At 37.1% G+C, this 21384-nt stretch overlaps 2 protein-coding genes across 5 annotated transcripts in view; one reads left to right on the forward strand and one right to left on the reverse strand.

Moving 5' to 3' along the window:
* Window positions 1-19693, reverse strand: part of GPATCH2 (G-patch domain containing 2) — a 173207-nt gene extending 153514 nt beyond the window's left edge. Inside the window, exons 1-6 of one of the 3 annotated variants that reach the window (XM_029935651.1) lie at window positions 19541-19693; window positions 9691-10407; window positions 4382-4443; window positions 994-1176; window positions 451-530; window positions 14-323 (exon numbers count right to left, since the gene is read on the reverse strand). In XM_029935651.1, the coding sequence (XP_029791511.1) occupies window positions 291-323; window positions 451-530; window positions 994-1176; window positions 4382-4443; window positions 9691-10407; window positions 19541-19596 (1131 nt within the window). In that variant the 5' untranslated portion in view covers window positions 19597-19693 and the 3' untranslated portion in view covers window positions 14-290. Of the gene's footprint in view, window positions 1-13; window positions 324-450; window positions 531-993; window positions 1177-4381; window positions 4444-9690; window positions 10408-19368; window positions 19434-19540 lie in introns of those variants that run through there. The other 2 variants (XM_029935649.1, XM_029935650.1) reach the window with 2 other exon arrangements.
* A 297-nt stretch (window positions 19694-19990) lies between these two features.
* Window positions 19991-21384, forward strand: part of SPATA17 (spermatogenesis associated 17) — a 179400-nt gene continuing 178006 nt past the window's right edge. For both annotated transcript variants that reach the window (XM_029935652.1, XM_029935653.1), the window contains exon 1: window positions 19991-20072. In XM_029935652.1, coding sequence (XP_029791512.1) covers window positions 20005-20072 — 68 coding nt within the window. In that variant the 5' untranslated portion in view covers window positions 19991-20004. The remainder of the gene's footprint in view (window positions 20073-21384) is intronic.

The following is a 21384-nucleotide window of genomic DNA, read 5'->3' on the forward strand; positions in this document are numbered from 1 at the left end:
AAATGGATTCAATGTAAAAAAAATCATAAAAGAGAAAAATATATAAAATTTACAGTAGTTTCAACCCGCCCTGGGCCAGCCTACATCCCTAGGAAGCCTCCCAAGCAGGTGCACTTCTGACTAAAGGAAGAATACCAGTCCTCCAGCCACAACAGCCCCATCTTTTCATCAAAGAGACTCTCACTTCAATGATATTCCTTCAGGGGAAGAGGACAGGAGCCAGGTTCCCTCGAATGTCATTCCCCAGATGTTCAAAACGTAACTAATTTATTAGCATTAGAAGATTTGGTTTATAGGGGAATCTCACTGGTCCAGTTTGGAGCCTACAAAAAAATGGATTATTTTTAAGTATAACATTAGAAAATGAATAAAGGATGAGGATGTGGCTTTTTATTCCATAGAAATGGATACATTTCCAAACATGACAACTAATCAGAAAAGCATGCCTACCATTGAAGTTGTGGTCCCTCCTGATTTTTTAATGTTCTTGGAAGGCAGTCCATGAAGGCGACTGAGTCTAGCTTGGAAACCTGGGAAATCAAAGCACTCTTTTAGAAGCTCCTATGATCATTATGCCCAACAATACAGAATTCAGAATAAGTTGGAGGTGGGAAACATCTTCGACAGTAGTGGGGAAAATGCAAAACACTTAAAAGATCTGAAGCAATGCCTAGTAGGGTTCTAACGAGGTTAGCCCACATCTAGTGATTATGTGAGAAGCAGGACAATTATTCAGGGCTTTTCTTTCCTCCTAATTTAACTTTTCTAACATTTCAACATTCTCACAACGGTCCTAGCAAGAAAGCAAGTCTCCGTTGGAATACTTCCAATGCGTGATACATGTAGTGGCTGGCAGAATTACTGTTCAACGTTTTCCTTTACAGCATCTTGTGCTGAGACCCGTTCATTTCCCTTTTAGCCTAATCTCTTTTCATGAGTATTCCTAAATTCACATGAGCCCACAATATCCAGGAGTCAGGAAGCGCTACTGACCTCTTCTTCCCGGTTGCGACATAAGAGGGAAAGAACCAGTTAAGATACTTTCAAAGACAGGATCTGGCAAATTCTTGTCGAGCTCGGTAGGATCCTCGTTTTCCCACCAGGGCACGACGCCAGCGATGCCACACGCTCCCCCTGACTCCTTCTCATAAAACCAGTCACTCTGCTCATCGTCACCTGCGCGAAAACAAGAAATTCCCCTGAAGCTTCAGTTTTATTATCCAAATACACAGTGCTATCAAATTCAGGTTTTTAAAAAATACAAGACAGCAGCAACTGAATAAATTTCAGAGAAATGATTTTTAACATAAAGTACTTACATAAAATTTTAGTATGTCTAAATACTGCATGGGGTATACTTACACTAAAAAATTACTTGTGACTTATCTAAAAATCAAATTTAACTAGCGATCCTGTATTTCATCTGGCAATTGTATAAACAATCTCTATGGAAAACTTTTGATTTGCCACCGCAGCTATTGTGTTTTTTAACATTATAACAAGAACTGCCATCAACAAAAACATAAGCTGTTATGTCACAGAACCAATGGAAATATGTGAAAAACAATAATACTGGATAATTCTATGGCAGAAACTGTACAGAAATCCATTTAAGTTGCCACCCTTACCAAATTGAAGAAAAACAAGCCTTAATCTCCTGCTGGGAACTAAAAGTATAAAACTGTAGAACCCCGTTCTCTGCAGCTGATAATGGTATATAATTAGCTTAATTTCATGATTTGTATGGAGTGTAAAAGGGGAAACAATCGTGAACAGATGTGACTAAATGAAATTAATCTGATTAAGTTCATTAAGAAATAGTTGTGAAAAAGTTGATTCTAAATGAAAAGCGACAGTACCACAGAGTTTAGGAGGAAACTGTGCTGGACCACAAGTTATTTTTAAGGCAGAATACTATCAATACGAAGTTTGACTTTTGGAAACATCCATGAGTGTAAGTAAGCATGGAGAAATGATTCATTTAAAATTTAGTTCAAAATGTACCCTTGGTATGAATCAACAGTATTTTGGTTTAAAAACAGGAATAATAGATGTATAAGGAGACAAAAATACAGAATAAGGCACATGGCTTTTAAAAGAATGTGACAAATAGCATTTTGAATATGATCCTAGATTCATTCAAGCCTTGGTGTTTCTTACAAAAACGGTGAATTCTGGTTTGTAAGAGGGTCATCACAAATGCCATAAAGTTTTTTTTTTCCTTTACAGAAAGAGATTCCTGATTTCCAAAACCTCTTACTACAAATATTTTTAAAAGCAAACTAGAAAAAAACCCAAAGCTTCAACTGAAAATGACTTTATGGAAAACAGCCATACTTCAAATTATGAGGGCGTGAAAAGCTGAAAGCATTTGGAAAACCAAAGCCACTAGTTAATTTCAACAGAGGATTTAATGAAAATTAATTTTTAAAAAAACCAAGCACATTTCAAAGCACATAAATATTAGTGCTTTTACTGAGAAGTAAACATTAAAATTTCCCAGAGCAGGTATAAATACAAGAAAAGAAAGAGAGTCACTTGAAACTGATTACCCAAGATCTTAATTCCAATTCAAACAACATTATAATAGAAAAATGAGGTTATTTTGTTTTGATGTGATGTATAATCTTGTTCTTAATCAGGAAATTAAGTAGCTGAAATGAAGAACTTCGAGCGCTGTAGTCAGACACCAATCAAAATTGCAGTGTTTTGTAATACTGGGAAGTTACCTCACCTGGATTAACCTGGGTTTCATCATCCCCCCAAAAAAGAATCTCACAGGGTTTTCTTAAGAATACTAGAAGAGCAGGGGGGCCGGGGAGGCTCAGGTCAGGATCTCACGACTTGTGGGTTTGAGCCGCGCGTCGAGCTCCATGCTGACAGCTCAGAGCCTGGGATTCTGTGTCTCCCCTCTCCCTCTCTCCCCACTCACTCACTCTATGTCTCTCACTCAAAAATAAACATTATTTTCTTTTTTTAAATAAGAGCCTAAAGTAAACTGAATGAAAAACAGCACTTAGAAATGTAAAATAGGGGCGCCTGGGTGGCTCAGTAGATTGAGCATCCAGCTTTGGCTCAGGTCATGATCTCACGGTTTGTAGGTTTGAGCCCCGCGTTGGGCTCTGTGCTGACAGCTAGCTCAGAGCCTGAAGCCTGCTTCAGATTCTGTGTCTCCCTCTCTCTCTGACCCTCCCCTGCTCATGATCTGTCTCTCTCTGTCTCTCAAAAATAAAAAAAACATTTAAAAAAATTAAAAAAAAAAGAAATGTAAAATATAGTAAGTTCATAATAAATGCTAGCACATTATTCTAAACCATTCAAAGCTTTTCCAAGCTTGATAGACTTGTCCAAAGTTACTTTTTAAAGAAGTTGTTCATTTCATTACATTACCAAATTCAAATTTGTAACTTTGAGCAGGCACAGGCATTTAAATGAGAATTTAGGTATATTATCAAGGTAGTCAGCTCACTCTGAGTCCCGATATTTCTGCAGAGCCTCTTAACTTTAAAAAGTCTGTGGTCTTTAAGACAGTCTGGGCCTATTTACCTGGAATATATATGATTTATAAGAAAAGAACTTAATAATAATTTATTTTATTCCTATTGTCAAGAGGATGAACAGACTAAGAAAAGAATGTGTAGGCAGCTGTTATCTGCCTTTTTTTCTGTATCATTAAACTATTTATAATTTAAGACAATAAATTTGGTTTTGTCCCCTAGAACTTACTGCTTTGCTCTAAAAATTCTCAAGAAAGGAAGGTAACGTTTGTGGTAAGTATTTGTGGTTATGCCTTTTGCCTCCTTACTGTCCTATTTTCTTCCCAAATAAGTAGTTTCAAAATAATGCCACAGTAAGGTGTGAAAAGCTTCAGGAAACTTCAAAGATGCAAAAGATCTAAGTTGTAAGACATAACCGTTTTAACAGTTTACAATACTGAATTCGTGAAAACTGTCTAATTACTTAGAAACTGGATAGGATGAATAAATGTCATGGCTGAATAAAAATGACAAATGACTTGCAAATCCATCTTTATTAATGCTTACACAGTATTAAATACATTTGGAATCAGGTGGAGAATGAGAACCAGTGTCTTGTGAACTTGCTAAGAGACAAAATTGAAAAGACTGAGGTATGTAAAGCTTGCTTAAGGAAGATAATCCTTCCTTAATATTATTAGCTCCCCAAACTAGCTTTTGGAGATAATCAATTACGTTGGGTCATGGAGACAGGGTACCCTTCATAGTATAAAAAAGGACTAACGCCCAGTCCACAAAGCACGTGTGTGTAAGGTAAACGGATGGCAGTTGTCAACCTAGGGAAAAGCACAAACTTTCAAATGAAGACGTTTTTCCAAAGGAATAAAAAAATAGCATTTCAGTACCTTGTCTTCCCTCATCATTGGTAAATAAACCAGCATCAGTGCTGCTGAGGCTGCTGGAATCACTGTAATAAGGGAAAAGAAAAAAAAAAAAAAGATCAAAAGAACAATTGATCTCTCAGTTGTAAAATTTTAAAGAGACATGGCAGCTCAGAGATGAAACTTAAGCCTGACAAAGATCTGAAAGAAAATAAGATGATTTTTTTTTAATCATACTGCAAATATTCTGGTTCCATTAACTACAGAGCATATTATTTTTGGCACATAAAACCACAGGAATCTAATGGGACCCTGACAGTAAGCCAGATGTGACTGCAACGAGGGGCTGACACAGTTGATGCGTTTTATTATCTGCTTTCATCAAATGCTCACTGCTCCTTTCTTAGGCTGCGTGCGATTCGGCCTGAGCCCAGAACACCGCTGCTCAATAAAATGGGGGAAATCTCAATCAAAAGCAGCCCAAGCCTTTCTTCAGCACATGAAATACAAGGGCCTGGGATGAAATTACTTTCCATAACCGCATTTGCAAATATTCTGGAAAAGACATTACTTAAGAATTCACAACAACTCTATTACTTAGCAAGGAAGAAACAAAGGCCATTAGGGCCAAGTTAAAATCTCTATGAGCAAAAGATGCAATATTGCCAATATTAAGGAGGAGGTATGTAAAAATAATAGGTACTCCATACTTCCATAGAAGTTCGAGTATGATACAAAGGCAAATTTCACATACAAATTAAAACAAATAGTGGATATTTGACTGACATGAATAAACTGTCACTATTAGTTCTATGAGAAGCCATGCTTATATGGAAATCTAGTTAGCCGAAAAACACAAAATCAGGATTGTGTTAATACACAGGCCTGGCCTCTAAAGAAAATTGATGATGTTCTTTAACAATTCTCATATATTCTCTTCTTCCTATAATTTTTAATTTTAACCAATCGGGAAATTGCTCCAGGTGAATTTTATAATACTTTTTGTGTTTACATGCACAACTCTACAACCTGACTTAGTAAGCAAAATTAATCTGTTTGAAAGCCAAATGTTTTCTGAATATAGAATATCATTTCAGTTGTTTGAGTTAAAAAAAAATAAAAACAAAAAGTATAAAGACTTGTCAAGTGGAAGATTTTACAAAGAAACTCTAAGTTAGTACCTTTTTCTTTAACTCTCTTCATATTAGGAGAATGTATCAAGGTCCCTAAACTGCACGAGTATGTTAATGAAAGAAAATAATAGTTTCTCAGACAATCACATCCGTATTTTCTTATTTACAAACACGCATGCTCTTCTATGTACAGTAATGTCAGAGTATTAAAAACACTTCAGAAACTTTATCTTTTTGCTGTTTAGGTGTCCAAACCACTATTGATTTTTTTCCCCTCTTCTGGGATTGAGTAGTGCTTTCCTGTCGGCTGATATCAACACAAGCCTAGTATTCGGCCTTATCATATACCATGAGTCACAATTCTTTTTCTGAAATCCTTGAGGCAAAATATATTTAAAATTCACAATTTTTCAAATTTTGGAAAGCTGTGTTCTAAAATGACTAAATGTCTAATAAGGGTGTGGGGCAGCACTCCAGAATCAAACTTTTTTTCAATTATATGAATGAATATCTACATTAAATACTGTTCAAGTTAGGTCTGGCCACAAATGAATTAGTTTTTCACAGCTTTCAGAATTCAGATTTAAACATAAAGGATAGTGAAACTATGTGCTCTCTCCTTCCTTTGTTTTTTTGTTTCTTTCTCTCTCTCTCTCTCTCTCTCTCTTTCTTGTACACGGTCTTCTAGTTTCTAAGCTCAGATTTACCCCTTTTAATATAGTCTACAGGTAACCAGGTTCATCTTTTCCAAATATAACTTGCTGACTAAAAATATGATATCCTGGGTGGGATCCTAGAACAGAAAAAGGATATTAAAGAAAAACAAGAGGGGGTGACACCTGAGTGGCTCAGTCAGTTGTGTCCGACTTCAACTCAGGTCATGATCTCATGGTTCATGAGTTCGAGCCCCACATTGGGCTCTGTGCGGACAGCTCAGAGCCTGGAGCCTGCTTCAGATTCTGTGTCTTCTTTTCTCTCTGGCCCTCCCTGCTCATGCTCTGTCTCGCTCTCTTTCTCAAAGATAAATAAACAAATGTAAAAAAAAAATAGAAAGAAAGAAAAACAAGAGAATTCTAATAAAGTATTGACCTTTGTTAATAATGTGTCAACATAGGTTTATTGATTCTGACAAGTGCACCACATCAGGGGAAGCTGGGTGCAAAATATATGGCAACAAGATGTACAGAAACACTCTCTCCTATCTTTGTAACTTGTCTATCAAACTAAAAGTATTCTAAAAGAATGTTTAGGGGTGCCTGAGTGGCTCAGTTGGTTAAGCGGCCGACTTTAGCTCAGTTTGTGGGTTTGAGCCCTGCGTTGGGCTCTGTGCTGACAGCTCAGAGCCTGGGGCCTGCTTCTGATTCTGTGTCTCCCGCCCTCTCTCTCTGACCCTCCCCTGCTCACGCTCTGTGTGTCTCTCTCAAAAATAAATAAACATTAAAAAAATTTTTTAAAAGAATGTTTATAAAATACATGTGCTTATCTATACATATATGTACATATATAAAATAAAATAATAAAATGTTTCCTATTAAAAATCTAAAATTACTTCCTCATACTTTTTGGACTAAATACAGGTTCCAAGGCTCTGTATGGATGACTCCTACCTAAATTCATCCCCTCCCTAACTTTTGATTCTGTTCTTTCTCCAAGTGGTATCCCAAACTTTCCTCTCCTTTCTGCCTGCTTACTCTTCTTAATGATGTAAAAAAGTCAGACCCCCCCCCTCTGAGAGCAGCTCCTAGTCCCTAATGACCTGGTCTTCATTTGGGATCTTTTTACATGTGTTTTAACCAACATGTTTCCTTATTTGCATCTCACCTCACTGACATCTAGCTAGTTGCTCCAAGCCTATCAGGTAGTTGTTAGCATGTTCAATAAATCAGAACACGAACTTATATGGAAACAAGGCTTTTCATTTTCAGCACCTGACAGCCATTATGGGCTTATCTCCAAGGACACCTCTTCCCACCTTTTTTTTTGTTTTTTTAAGCATGACTTTTACAGCATGGTATTCAGAGGAGAATATATTCCATGAATGCTGTCAAATTAATGTTTGTACACTAATCCCAGTCCCCTGTGCCCCAATCTGTTCATTTCCTGCATTTTGGATTCTTGAAACAGGACGTCATCTGAGAGTTCTCCTTCTCTTTCATCCTCCCAAACACAGTTAACCTTCCACTGATTCCAACTCTTAGAAGTGCTCTATTTTTTTTTCCCTCTACCATCACTGCCATAATTCGCCTCCCACTTAAGGATGGATTGGAGGTTGGTCAAAGCTGAAAAAAACATTGTTACTGAGATCATGTTACCTTGAGAAAATGTAAATCTAATTGAGTTTCTTCACTGTTAAAATTCCTCCCATTACTTACATGATAAAATCCAAACCACCATAGTACACAAGGCCTTCAAGACATGCTTACTGCTGTGGCCTCAACCCCCACTTCACGTTCTAGTAATAATGAACTGCACATACTTTCCCAGATACATCACCCTTTGCTCCACAATCCACGCCTTCACGCTGGCTTCAACCAGAGCTCCTTTAGCAAATCTTCCCTGACCAGTCCTTTCTGCTCAGCGCACTTCATTTTCACTGTCTGCTTGTCGGCTATTCTAAACTATGGGGCGGGAGGGAACAGGCACCGCCTTATTTAGCAACCCAGCAATCTCCCCACAGAAGGAATATGCATCTGAGTGATGACAAAAGTAGTTACATGGCTAAGTTTAAAATAAGAGGAAACATACTGAAAACATTATTCAGGACTGAAAACATCCTCTTTGAAAATCTGTCCTGGGCTGCTGACTACTCAGTAGCTTCATTATTCCTAATAGATACTCAAATATTTCTTACAATGAAGAGAAATCAGGAGAGTTTCATCTCGTTTTTCTTCCAGGGTTAATGTCTGTCAATAAAAGGCAGACATCAATAAAAGGAGGGGCTTGGACAATCAATCCAAAAAGCAAGTAATCTGTAAATAATCCAGAAATGAATAGTCTCCAATACACACATGCTCCCTCCCAGCATCTGAGCAAGATAATCACTGTCACGTCACGCTGGTTGGTCCTCAGTCACGATGGCTCAATAGACCAAACAGTTTCCATGATGGCATAAACATGTCCACTTTTTTGGGAAGAAAAGCCAATATCATAAACTTCTCAATGCCTTCCTAAAACATTTTTATTTTGTTTAGAGTAATTTTTACTTCCTTAGCAAAACTACATAAATGGCAAACCATCTGTAATCAAAGGCCCATCCTATACATTTTACCAGATCCTACTCATGTTTATAATCGTATTTGTAGGCAAATATATATGTTTATACAAAATAATATATATTATTAAATACATATATGTTAAATCCATGGGCTACAATCTACATGATTAAAATGACATTAGTCTTACAAATTAAAATCAAATACTCTTTCCTAGAAAGGATTGTTTTATTTTTTTCTGGATCATAGTTCTGTGTTTGGTTTTAAGAACATGCCTAAAAAGAGGAACAATGTCAAAACTTTCTCATTTCCTATCGCAGCATTAGTTCACTGTCAAAGAAAAACAATCACTTAACCTTTTGATGCTGTCAAAATAGCACTTAAGGATTATGGAGGCATATCTGCTTTCTAGAATCGGTATATTAGACTAGCTGCCAAAGGGTCATAGTTTTTCTCATTTGTCTAATGACAAGATCAAGTGTTTCCAGAACTGTAAATTAGGTTTTACAATTCATAAGTGATCAGAATTCCCAGTAATCCACAGACATCTAAAAATATCAGCCATATCCATCGAAGTGGTACCAATTTTTGATACTTAGGAATCAAAACAAACTGATGCATTGTGACAGTAAAGCACCAAAGCTAAAGCTCTATAATTAAACAAATAAATAATTATAAGTCAAATTCTAAGAGTTACAAACGTGCTGTTATTCAAAATCCATTTCCTTTTCTCTCTATAGCTGAAAATTAAGTCTTTAAAACACAACCAAAAGACTTCGTGTAAATCAAATAAGCAATTTTGTTTTGTGCTAAACATCATAAATTATAAGGAACTATAACAATGATTAAACAGTCATATAACTGTTATTATATTTTATATTATTGTAATTTATAATTATTTTAAAATAGAATTACTTAAAACACAAAATACGTTCAAGCACAAACAATGGAGACACACATTTTTATACTTAGAGAATATAAAAATCACCTTTCACTCATGAGTTCATCTGAGACTTTTTGCTCTTCATAGTCCATTTTGTCCTTACTGGTCTGGCTTATTTCCTCACTTTCTAAAACGACTCCTTCATCTTGGATTTTTGGGCCTTGTCTAATTATTTTCAATTTCCTCTTTTTGACTTTGTTCTTGGTAAACTCTTGATATTGGTGAGCTCTATCGTTGTCCATGTCCTGATCCCTACAACCTTCAAGGGGCTGGGCCACTGTCCGTTTGTTAGAGACGTCCTGTGGGAGGTCCACGGCCATGCGTTTTACCTTTCTCCTTCTGCGCAGAGTTCTGTTCCCAAGGTTGTCCACAGCAAAATCAGATTCGTGCCACAGAGGCCTTTTTCCTCGGACATTATTGTTTAAGTTTGATGATGGCCTGCGCTTAGCCACTAACATTTGGTCATCAGAGTCACTATGATCTTTTTTGTTATTGTTGTGATTCTCTCTATAGTCCTTGCTTGGCTCCTCTAAACTAGAATCGGAGCCTTCACTTAAGCAGTGACCAGGCTCCCATGGGTGGTGAACATTATATGATCTCCGTTTCCTCCCTCTCCTTTTCCTTGCCTGGCGTTTCAGAGGGCAAGATATACTTCGAGAATGATCTCCCGTTTCGGCAAATCCACCCCGAGCTTGCTCTGAGCTCTCTTCCAACGCTGAGACAAGATCATGAACCAGTTCTTCCATGGTTCGACTGAAATGCCTACATTTTTTAAAAAAAGAAAAAAAAATGAAAGAAAATAGTATTAACTGCATTAACCTAGTTTATTACAGCAGACAATTCACTCTAAATCTAAAATTAATAATTATAAAGAAATGTTTAAAAGCTACTTAATTTTTCTATCTCAGATAGTTTCAAATATTCTGACTCATTTTAAGCTCCTTTTTCAAATATAAGTTCTTTTATTAAACATAGGAATTACTTGTAGATAGAGTAAGCATAATATCAGCAATGAAAGATCCCAGTAATTTCATATTTTTACTGTGTAATTATAGAAAAGTTATTTCTGCTTAAGTCCCTGCTCAGTAGTCTACTCCTGCCCTTTCCCTGGGGCCAGTTGTGCTGGAACAGATATAGAGAGAATGTTCTCCATCCTCCCGAACCACACCTCCCCCACACCAAGTTCTACATGAAGAAGGAAGCTATACAATGCTCTACACCACATGCTCTACCCAGTCACTACCATGATATGCGAGGGAGGCGGGAAGACTGACAGCTACTTTCAAGATTTGTAACATACGTGAAAGAAGAGTTTAGCCAGACACCGGGCGTAGATTTAGGCCACACTAATCTCATAACTCAGTCAAGTAGAAACTGTTCATACTCAAACTGGAGCCTCACTGGTCTAAAATGGCCCATCATTTTTCTTATAATTCATTCTGAGACAGTTTCTCAGTAGTTTTTAAATAAAAAGAAACAAACAAAAACCATGACTCACACGTAGGCATTATATTCTTGTGAATACAAGAATACGAGACCTGGATCAATACAAGGCACAGGGCAATACGGTGGTGGAAGTTGAATCCAAAGACAAGGCTGTAGTCAACAGTGAAAAATGTACACTGTGAGCAATTAACTAACTGCTTTCATTTAATGTGGGTATTGTATTTTCCTGCTCTATCTCCTTTAGCATTCTGAATGAATAAAAGCCTATAGAGACACACATTTTTAAAAAACATGATGATTGAAATATATGTTTTAAATAAACTCTGCAAAACCACTAAAAGGGTCTTATATATTAACTCAGGTATCAGAACTCTGAATTTGATTATGAGAAGTATGTGTCACATAGGAGAGCTACAATTCTGACTACATTGGTAAGCCAAATGGGTCTTTTCTCCATTTACCTCTGTGTTAATAATCACCTTTTTTGTTTTCCCTTTATTGCAATGACTATTTTGTTCATTTCCTTTAATACTATTTCTTTGGAAGAAATGTAGTCTGAAAGACCTAATTATCTCTGAGTATAATATTGTACCTTTAATCAAATTCACTGGAAGCCAGCCTAACAGGTATTAGAAGAAGGACCCTTTGTCTAAGACTCCGTATCACTTAGTTCTTAAGTAACAAACCTTTTGAAGATGCAGTTTTCTTATCAATGGGTGAAAGACTAGGTCTAAATATTAATATGAAATTAACTCAATGCATGAATATAATTTCCAACGACAGTTGCACGTTATTTTGGAAGTTATAATCTAGTGCTTCACTACAGGAAAGAAAATGTGGTAGAACTAAAATCAGATTAAGATTAGCAATCAGATTCAATCCATTGAAATTTAACTCTTGATTTCATTTAAAAGTATTACTATAACACACATGGCTTAAGAAAATAGAACTGATAATATTACTAAGAATGAAAGCAAAGCTTCTTGATAATATCATTAAAATTGTCACCTTACTTGATTTTATAGTGTTTTTCTCAAGAAAATAAAAGACATTAAAAAAAAATTTAGGGGCGCCTGGATGGCTCAGTTGGTTAAGTGTCTGACTTCAGCTCAGGTCATGATCTCGTGGTTCGTGGGTTCGAGCCCCACGTTGGGCTCCGTGCTGACAGCTCAGAGCCTAGAGCCTGCTTTGGATTCTGTGTCTCCCTCTCTGCCCCTCCCAACCCTCACAAACAAACATTAAAAAAAAATGTTTTTTAATTTAACTAGAAGAACTCAATTCATTCTATGATGTCATTCAAATAGGAATCAGATATGAATATCAACTAAAACACATTAAACATTAAAAAGACTTTTTTAAAAGCCCCATAAAAACACAGAAAAAAATATTGAACATTCAGAGTTGTAATCACTTTTCTTCCCCTTCAGTTTCAACTAACCAGACTCCTGCAAGTCAAAACCTTTGTTAATGGGCTAGTGATATTATAGTTAGTCACGCTGTTTCACTTCCATCTCTCAGGGAAAACCGGTGTCAACCAGCCTCACAGAAATAAAGTCATTATAAGAGACCACATAATCAATAGCTCATTTATTTCCTTTGCCCCGACAGTTACACTGAAGATCATGGTATGGACACACTGTATCTTCAAGATATTTTCTTAAATGAGACCTTTCCTATTGAAGAAGGAACCTGAAAATATAGAACTTTTCTGTACAAAAACGTGTTTATTAAGCATTCATAGCTGTAAAGTTTAATTACAGTAAAAATCAGTGAATTACTACTTAGCTAATATGAATTAAATTTGCATTTATAAAAAAATTTCTCTTCAATTGAAACTCAATGGAAATGATATCTTTTGAGAATAGCTTGCATTAGGTATAACATCTAAGATGAGAGTTCACTAAGAGTTTTCTTAACATACTCCAAATAAATAGAATAAGATTACAATCCCACTATCTATATAAAGTTGGATTTCGTAAAACGACCTGACCTGAGTTGATAAGCATTTTGGTTTTTTGCAGGTGGTATTGCATTATGCTGACCAATATAAAAGATATGAGCAATTAAAAAAAAAAACTTGATATGCCAGTTTTAGGTAAGAATTTTTGGCAAAGGTTAAGTTTGTCTTCTTCTAGGCAATATTAAAACATCCAACAGAATAAGTAAATTGTTCTCCCCGGCTTTCTTTCAATTATTTTTTTTAAATGTTTACTTATTATTGAGACAGAGAGAGACAGAGCATGAATAGGGGAGGGGCAGAGAGAGGGACACACAGAATCCGAAGCAGGCTCCAGGCTCTCAACATGGGGCTTGAACCCAGGAACTGTGAGATCATGACCTGAGCCGAAGTTGGATGCTTGACCAACTGAGCCACCCAGGTGCCCCTCTCCCTGGCTTTCTTAACACCATACTCTGACTTAGACAAAGGCCTTCCCTAAAAACCTGTTTGAGAGGGCGGATGGTCAATGAATGTAGAAAAACTGGCCCTGAGTTTAGAGTTTTCTTTCAAATGTTTCTTTTTCAAGAGAGAAGACTCAGGAAGCTGCCTCAGTCCAAACTCAGTGCTCACACATCCCCAAAGGGCTAGCAGTTGACCTGATGAACCAAGGCCTCTCAAACCGCAGTCCACAATGTACAGGCAAGCACAACAGAGGTGAAGCCCAAGGAAGCCCAGAAAACTTATGCCCAACTACTCCATCAATGACTTACTTTTTGAAGACCCTATTAGCAATAACTACTATTCCTCAGAGGATAAAATATAGCACATACAGAAAAATTAAGAGAAGAATTTCCTTGCCTAGACACTGATAAAAATAACTACATAATAGGATGATAGACTTATGTGCCTACTGAGTAAACCCAACAAGTTCATTAAAAACAAACAAAAATCTTCCACATACAACCAACAAGTAATTGACTACAGCTATCAAATACCTGGGTAAGGAAAAAAGAAATCAAGTGTTCCTTATCACCTAATACATGGTAAAAATTTTTCCTCTTCATCTCTGTAAAACACGGGATCATCTCTTCTACAAAGTTGAGTAACTTTAGCAGAGGAGTGCTAATACTAAGTTACGCAAGGCTAAATACAAACTACTTAATTGGCTTCTAGCAAGTTAAGGAAATGGCCATTTATTGTTAGTTTCTGTATGAATAGAAATTCAATGTGTACAAAAACAATGTAGGAGAAATACCTAGTCCAGAGCTATGCTGATGAATATATACTGATCACAAACCTAAGAAAATAGTCTTGGTGTTACATGTTTTGATATTCATGTTAGCTTTTGCTTAAGATAGGAAGGGTTATTTGGTTATCAAAGTAAACAGCCAAAGAATACAAATTAAAATCAACACATAATTGTGTAGATCATAACAATGGGTGACTAAACATGTAAATAGGAGCCTCAGAGATGCAACATCGGGGCGCCTGGGTGGCTCAATCGGTTAAGCGTTCAAGTCTGGATTTCAACTCAGTTCATGCATGATGTCATGGTTCTTGAGTTTGAGTCCCACTTTGGACTCCACGATGACAGCGTAGAGCCTGCTTGGGACTCTCTGTCTCTGTCAGCCCCTCTCCTGCTCATGCTTGCTTTCTCTCTCAAAAATAAATAAGCATTTAAAAAAAGCCACATCAAGGGCTAAGTTTCATGACTAATTCAATAAAATAGGATCAATAAGAATTATTTTAAGTTTGATTAAAATTTCTGCTGCTCCTAGGAATTTATAAATTTACTTCTTTATTAATTGTCAAAAATAAGTCTTTATCTCAGCCTAGTAACCTTTAAAATGATTAACAGAATTATCTCCTTTTGTATATCTTAGGAAAATATTTCTTAGGAAATACAGAAAAACCCTAACATGAAATGTTAACATTTAAGCTGGTTTAGAAATTCCTTGATCTACCTATTTAAACCATTATTCGGAAGTAACCTTTTCTCTCTTCTTGAAAAAGGTAGCGTGGAGTTAGGGGTACTTACTATGAAACATATTAAGTAATTAATTATAACTTTACATTAACATTACGCAATGTACGTGGAACAGAATTTTCTAGATGGGGGAAAACTAGAGAACACGAGCTTTAATGTCAAATCTATGAATCTGGAAGCTAAATTTGACTAAATTAGCCACAGTCCCTAAACAAATTACTTATCTTCGTATTCTGATTATTCATCATAAAAATGGTGTCATTCCTACCTTGAAGGGATTCTGTGGTTTGAGAGTAGATACTTATGCGTGAGAGTAGTTATTTCATTTTTCAACAAACTCTGTACACGAATAAGGTGGTCCCTGAATTACCAAAGCATTCTGCTTTTATGTATAACCACCCTATGAATCCCGAGGACACCATAATGAAAGCACAGACTTTACCCTGTCTGAATTCTTGAACCACTCTGAGCCATGGGGAGAGGGAGAAATATCAGACATTTGCAAAAATCCTGCATATAATTTCAAGACATCTTAAAAAAAAATAACAAAACAAAAAATGAATGCTGTGCTTCTGACTGATTCCTATCTTAATAATACATAGATACAATCTTAATAATATATAGATATAAGAATAAGTAAATTACAGGAAGTCACTCTACCAAGTTAAGAGCCACAAGTTCTCCACCAAACAGAAAAGTTCATTGCCAATGGGAGCAAAAGCTCCCCGGACTTGCACTCGACTGCAAGTGTGGCTGGAACCTGCTGTCTGTCACATGTGCTCTCACGGGGACAGGCAGAAAGCTTTCTTTCCTCCTTACCCTAGCAGGTGGGCCAAAAATTAGAAATTAAATTAAATTAAAAAAAAATCATTCACAGCTTTAGAATAAAAGTCTTACTCTACTTTCCAAATAGTGCTTTAATAAGGCAAGCTCATTTATTATTTAAATTTGAAGGTTTTTCTGTTTTTAACTGTTTTCAACAACTTGAGTCATTCAAAACTTTATGCTCTCATCACTTTAGAAACACAAATGATTAAACAAGAAGCTGTGTAAATGATATAAAGCCAAAGTCTAAAACTGAAATAATTTAGAGTCTAAAAAATAATTCATCCCAATTCTTGTCAACATGCATGTATCAGAGCACATCTAGGCAAGCTTCTAATACGGATGAGCGGGGTATCATTCATTGCTCAAACATGGTAACTAACTATTCAATATTTATTGAATATATAATATATTCTGAATTCTTAGAATAGGAATGAAGACAAGTGAATATTAATTACAAGTACCTAGCGTAATGCTTGACATGTAACATGTTTAAAAAAGATTTGTTGGATGAATAAACCAACGAATGACTGAACACTGACTTTACTAAAAACCTAGACAACCCAGATTTCAAAGTTTCTACTACATTAACAAGCCAGATACTCTTAACTTTCTGGCTAAGTTTCTAGCGAAGCAAATGTGGTGGTAAAAGACAAACTATCAAAGACGGTTTAAAGGTTTCCACCTTGTCATGAATAAAAATGCTAGGAAGCTATACTAATATGCATGGGTTACTTGGCCAAAATCACACTGGCCACTGCTTTGATCCCTCATTGTTGAAACAGGAACCTGACTCAAACAAACCTGACAGTATGGAATTGACCTCAAGATAAAAGACAAAAAAAGAGGGGGGGGGCAGTTATTTAAAAAAATGCACATTTTCCACTATGTAAGTTTCCTAGAACCAAAGAAAATTCAAATACTAAATAAGAATGAAACTACAGGAAAAAAAGGAAATAAGATACAGAATCAATACAGTTTATTTTTAAGGGCTTTTTTTTAAGCAAATCACATAAATTTAAATAAATAGTGAGCCTCAATATATCAGTAATAATTCAATATTCTCATTATAAGGACTTAATTGTAAAATGTGTTTAGTTCAACCTTTAAAATCTTAAAAACCAAGAATTGACTTTAAATATAAATCACTCTAATAAGGTAAAATCTAATCAAAGTGTATCTAAACTATAAATGTGATTTATCCATTAAATGAATCAAATTTTATAAGGTAGGTTAACATTATAAGTACCACAATGTTTATCCTTTTTGGCCCCTAATTTGAAAACTGTACGTGAATGAAGAGTCAGGAAAAGAAGACAGAAACTCTGAGGTACAATGATTTTATAAAACTATAATATAAACCACTTATGAGAATAGTTTGCACATATTCATTTCCTGAGGATTTTTATTATGTAATTGCATAAAAGTTGTCTTCTGTAGCAATAACTTACAAAATAAAATATCAGTTCTATTTTTCAATAAATTGTTAAAGGAGAGATAAATCATCTACTATTTACCCTTTTGGTGCCTAAAACTGAAAAATCTAACCTCGACATTGGAGAAAAAGTTGAAGTCAAGATGGGCGGTATATACAACAGGAATTCAGGTTGCCCAATGTATCTGGGCATATTCTTCCGGTTTTAGATATTCCTGTCATGTTGTATCTTATTCAGACAAATAGGATGAAGACAGCACAGTTAAGAATTTTTTTAGATATGCTGGAATCATGCTATAAATACGGGGCTTGGGCAAGTTATTTTAACCTATATTTGATCCTGTTCTGCCATTTCTAAACTTCAAAAAATGATAGCACCCACCTCAAGAGATTTATATGAGATACATGTACATGAACTTGGCATCAAGTAAGCAATCAGCAGGAGCATCCCCACTGGTACTAAGATTTCATCACTGAGATAAAACTCATGTGCAGAGAATGGCAAATGTCTGATCAATGAATTAATGAGATGGTTGTGCAGATAAACTAGAAAATCAAGGTTCCAGTTTTCTGGAAAGTGTTCATTCTGGCTAATCAGGCATGAATGAATCTTAAGAATTTCATTAAGAAACAATGATTAAGTGCTAAGCACTATGTTATCCTCTGGCACCTTAAGAAAGAATTAATTCTAGGCCGATAATTGAAAATAAGATAAGTACTTTAAGAGAACTGAAGGAAGGTCTCTCTGTATAACAAGAGCCCTAACAATGATCTGGTTAGAAAGTGAAAGGGAGAGTAAGGGGTTGGAAGAGTCATACTTTTTTATTAAACAAGTCATCTGTTCTACAAATCAGTATTACTACAATAAGAGCGAAGCACATTTTGTTTAATTCTCTTAACAAGGTATTGAATGGTGAAACATTAAGACAGATGCCTATTAGATTATTGGAGAGGGAATTCTGGGGTAATAGAAATGTCCTATGTCTTGTTTTGTGTGGTGATTACACAGTGTATACAACTGTCAGAACTAAAAATACTAAACAGATAACAAGTGTTTTATTTTATGCTAATGACACAGAACACCATTAAAAAATATATATATGGCCCATTTAAGAAAGTACTCCCTGCTTTTGCCCTGGAAAATGTGAGAATTTAAAAAGTATAACCATCATAAAATGAACTACAGAATGATCTAATCTCATTCAAAACATTTTAGGCAATATATTCTTTTAACTTTTCAGCGATACTTGATGCAGAGAAATTCTTTGAGATCGCAGACCACTAGCGTGCCTCGTGGTCTCATTCACTGCAGAATAAGAATGGATATACGTTTTTCAGCCAGAGTTCGCCTGTGGCTTTTTCAATACTTTCTGTTTGAAACTGTCAGTGGGAAATTTGTCTCACTGCTTGTCCTATGTATGCTTGGAGGAAGAGGGCTTGGGGAAAAAGAGGCCTAGCATTAGAGTTTTCAGCCAGAAGCCCAAAACCCAGCTTCTAGATCCAGAACTAACATGGCAATTTTGGACAACCCACTTGAGAATTCTGTGCCCGTGCCCGTGATAATCTCCTATCACGGAGCTGTCATAAAGATTAAGTGCATTAGTTTGTGAAAGCACTTTGAAAAGTCAAAGCAATATATTATTATTTCAAAGTAGCACAGATGAGGTGGTGTTGCAGCCCTGGTCAGACCCCAAAGCTACAATCCTGGCGTTTGTATGTTCTTGGGGAACACTCAAGACACATCTCATTTGAACTAGAATGGACCGGTCAAGGGGCAGAAACAGATAGGCCACTCCCACTCCAGGAAAAAAAAGAGGGGGGTGGTCAGTGAAGTGTCTTCCCGTACTAAACTTCCAGAACTCTAGGTTTCCGGGGTTGATCTTCCAAGGCACCTGCTGTAATCCAGCACACTTCAGAAGGAAAGTGAGGGGATGCAATCTAGGTTAAGTTAAAGTCTAGCCTTGCCAACAAACAATCAGGAAGAAATGAATTGCTCTTGGAGTAGTACAGAGAGCTTTACTCCCCAAATATCGCAGTGTTAGGCAATCAGCAAGCATTCACTGTATTCCTGCACGCATCTTTGGCACACACCTCAACGCCGTCCTCAAATCGCTTCCACCCCAGGCACGAGGGAGAGCAAGGCCTAAGTGTCTTTAGATCATCCATCACAACTGCACCCCCCGCCCCCTTCCATTGCAGGTCCGGCGGCCCCAGGCCATCACACCCTCTCCTGATCTCCCATCCCCAGGGCCGCCAGCCTCACCAGCTGTTCCCGGCGGCTGGAGCTCCGATCGGTTGGCGCCCGGCGGCCCCGAACATTAACGACACCCAGGAGCCTGGCCTCGAGGCTCAGGCCCGAAAACAGACTCCAACTACCACAGCACCAGCGACTTCCAGAAGCAGTTCAGCATTTTGAGCTGAGCTTCCGGAAGCAGACGGGAGGCGGAAACCGGATGCTCGAAGCAACCATTACGCCTCCTCCCCCCACCGCCTTCCCGGCCGGTAATCTCCTCCTTTTGAACTCATAGAAAAGATAAAGGCAAATCTGTGGAACTTTTTCCTAGGCAAAGTTTCTTAATTTTCTGTCTCGAATTCTGCAAACTGAAGTAGGGTGGAAAATAGGAGTGGAGTAGTCGAAAAGTTGTACCCCAGGCCTAGCTTAATGGTTTAGCCCGGTTGCCATGGAGACCAATAGTAACACCGGCGCTCGGGCAGAAGCCGGAGGCTATGGCCACGTTAGCTAGGCTGCAAGCTCGGTCCACGTTCTTAGCACAGCAGTACTACTTCAGGAACAGGTAAGGCGTCGGCTCGGGGACGGTGCAGAGGGCTGACTTCTCCCTGGCCAGGGTTCCCCAGTAAAAGCTTCCTCTTAACAAAGTCCCAGAATCAGTAAATCTCACCCACGTCTCCCTCCTTCGTTTCTTGCCCTCAAACTTCATCACAAGTTTAAAAGTAAGCCTTACCATACAGGGAAATTATAGATGGGGGTAAAGGGTGGGCCTAGGAATCAGCTTGAGATGGTTTAGGAAACTGCCCGCTATAGATAAAATTGTAGAAGGGAGTATTTTTCTGTGACATCGTCACTCCACAGTTTGATGAAATCAGTGCCCTTCCTGTTGTGAAGTTTTAATACCCTGACTGGGGTCACCCAGGCATTCTAGTTGGATGAGCTCAGTGTGCCCCCCATCTACCTGGGGATTTGAGCCTCCATCCTCCATCGTTTCACAGATATCATTGAACTCAACTTTCTACGGTTCATTTGTCTTCCCAAAGTGACAGTATCTAAACCATTCTGACAAGATAATTAGTATCAACATGCTAACTAATAGGAGAGGAATAAGGAAGACACTAATAGCCTTTTCCACCTCTCAAGCCCAAACTTCTTGAGCAGGAAAGGTTCCTTTTGACCATGACTTTCTGGAAGCAATGCCTCAGGAGACTTTCCACCTTAAGAGAAACCACAGAAGAGGGAATTACGTAGTGGTAGAACATAGTGCGATGGCTGACCCAGGAAAAATGTCAAGTAGACAGGAGTTTGCTGAGCTGTTGGGGGTTAACATTTATCTCACCTACCACATTCTTATTGCACTGTGTATCTCTTAACAGTACTTATCACGATTCAGTTTTATTTTCTGTTTGGAGATAATATCTATCATGCCTCTTATACTAGAAGTGGGGAGTGTCTGTTTTTTGCTTACCATTATTTAGGTCTCTAGCTTTTATGATAGTTTCTCCTGCATGATAGATGTACAACAATTCTTTGTCTCCTAACTCCATAAATGAATCTTTGAATGAATGAATGAATCATTAGTCATTTGATTTCAGTAAGTCATTGGCTTAAGTAAATGTACTAAAAATTGCTAAAAATAGAAATTATTTACTGTCTATATATTACTATAATAATAGATAAATAAATTATCCATTTATTGAGCATTCATTTGGAGGATGTATCCTATGGTTATGACATAGCGGTATAAAGAAGAAAGCTGCATCCTTCTGATGTTCACAGCCTAATACAGAACATAGGCATTTAAATCTATTTCTTTTTTTCTTTTTATTTATTTTTGAGAGACAGAGAGAGACAGCGCAAGCAGGGGAGGGTAAGAG

This window comes from Suricata suricatta, chromosome 3, assembly GCF_006229205.1.
Source record: "Suricata suricatta isolate VVHF042 chromosome 3, meerkat_22Aug2017_6uvM2_HiC, whole genome shotgun sequence".
NCBI lineage: Eukaryota > Metazoa > Chordata > Mammalia > Carnivora > Herpestidae > Suricata > Suricata suricatta.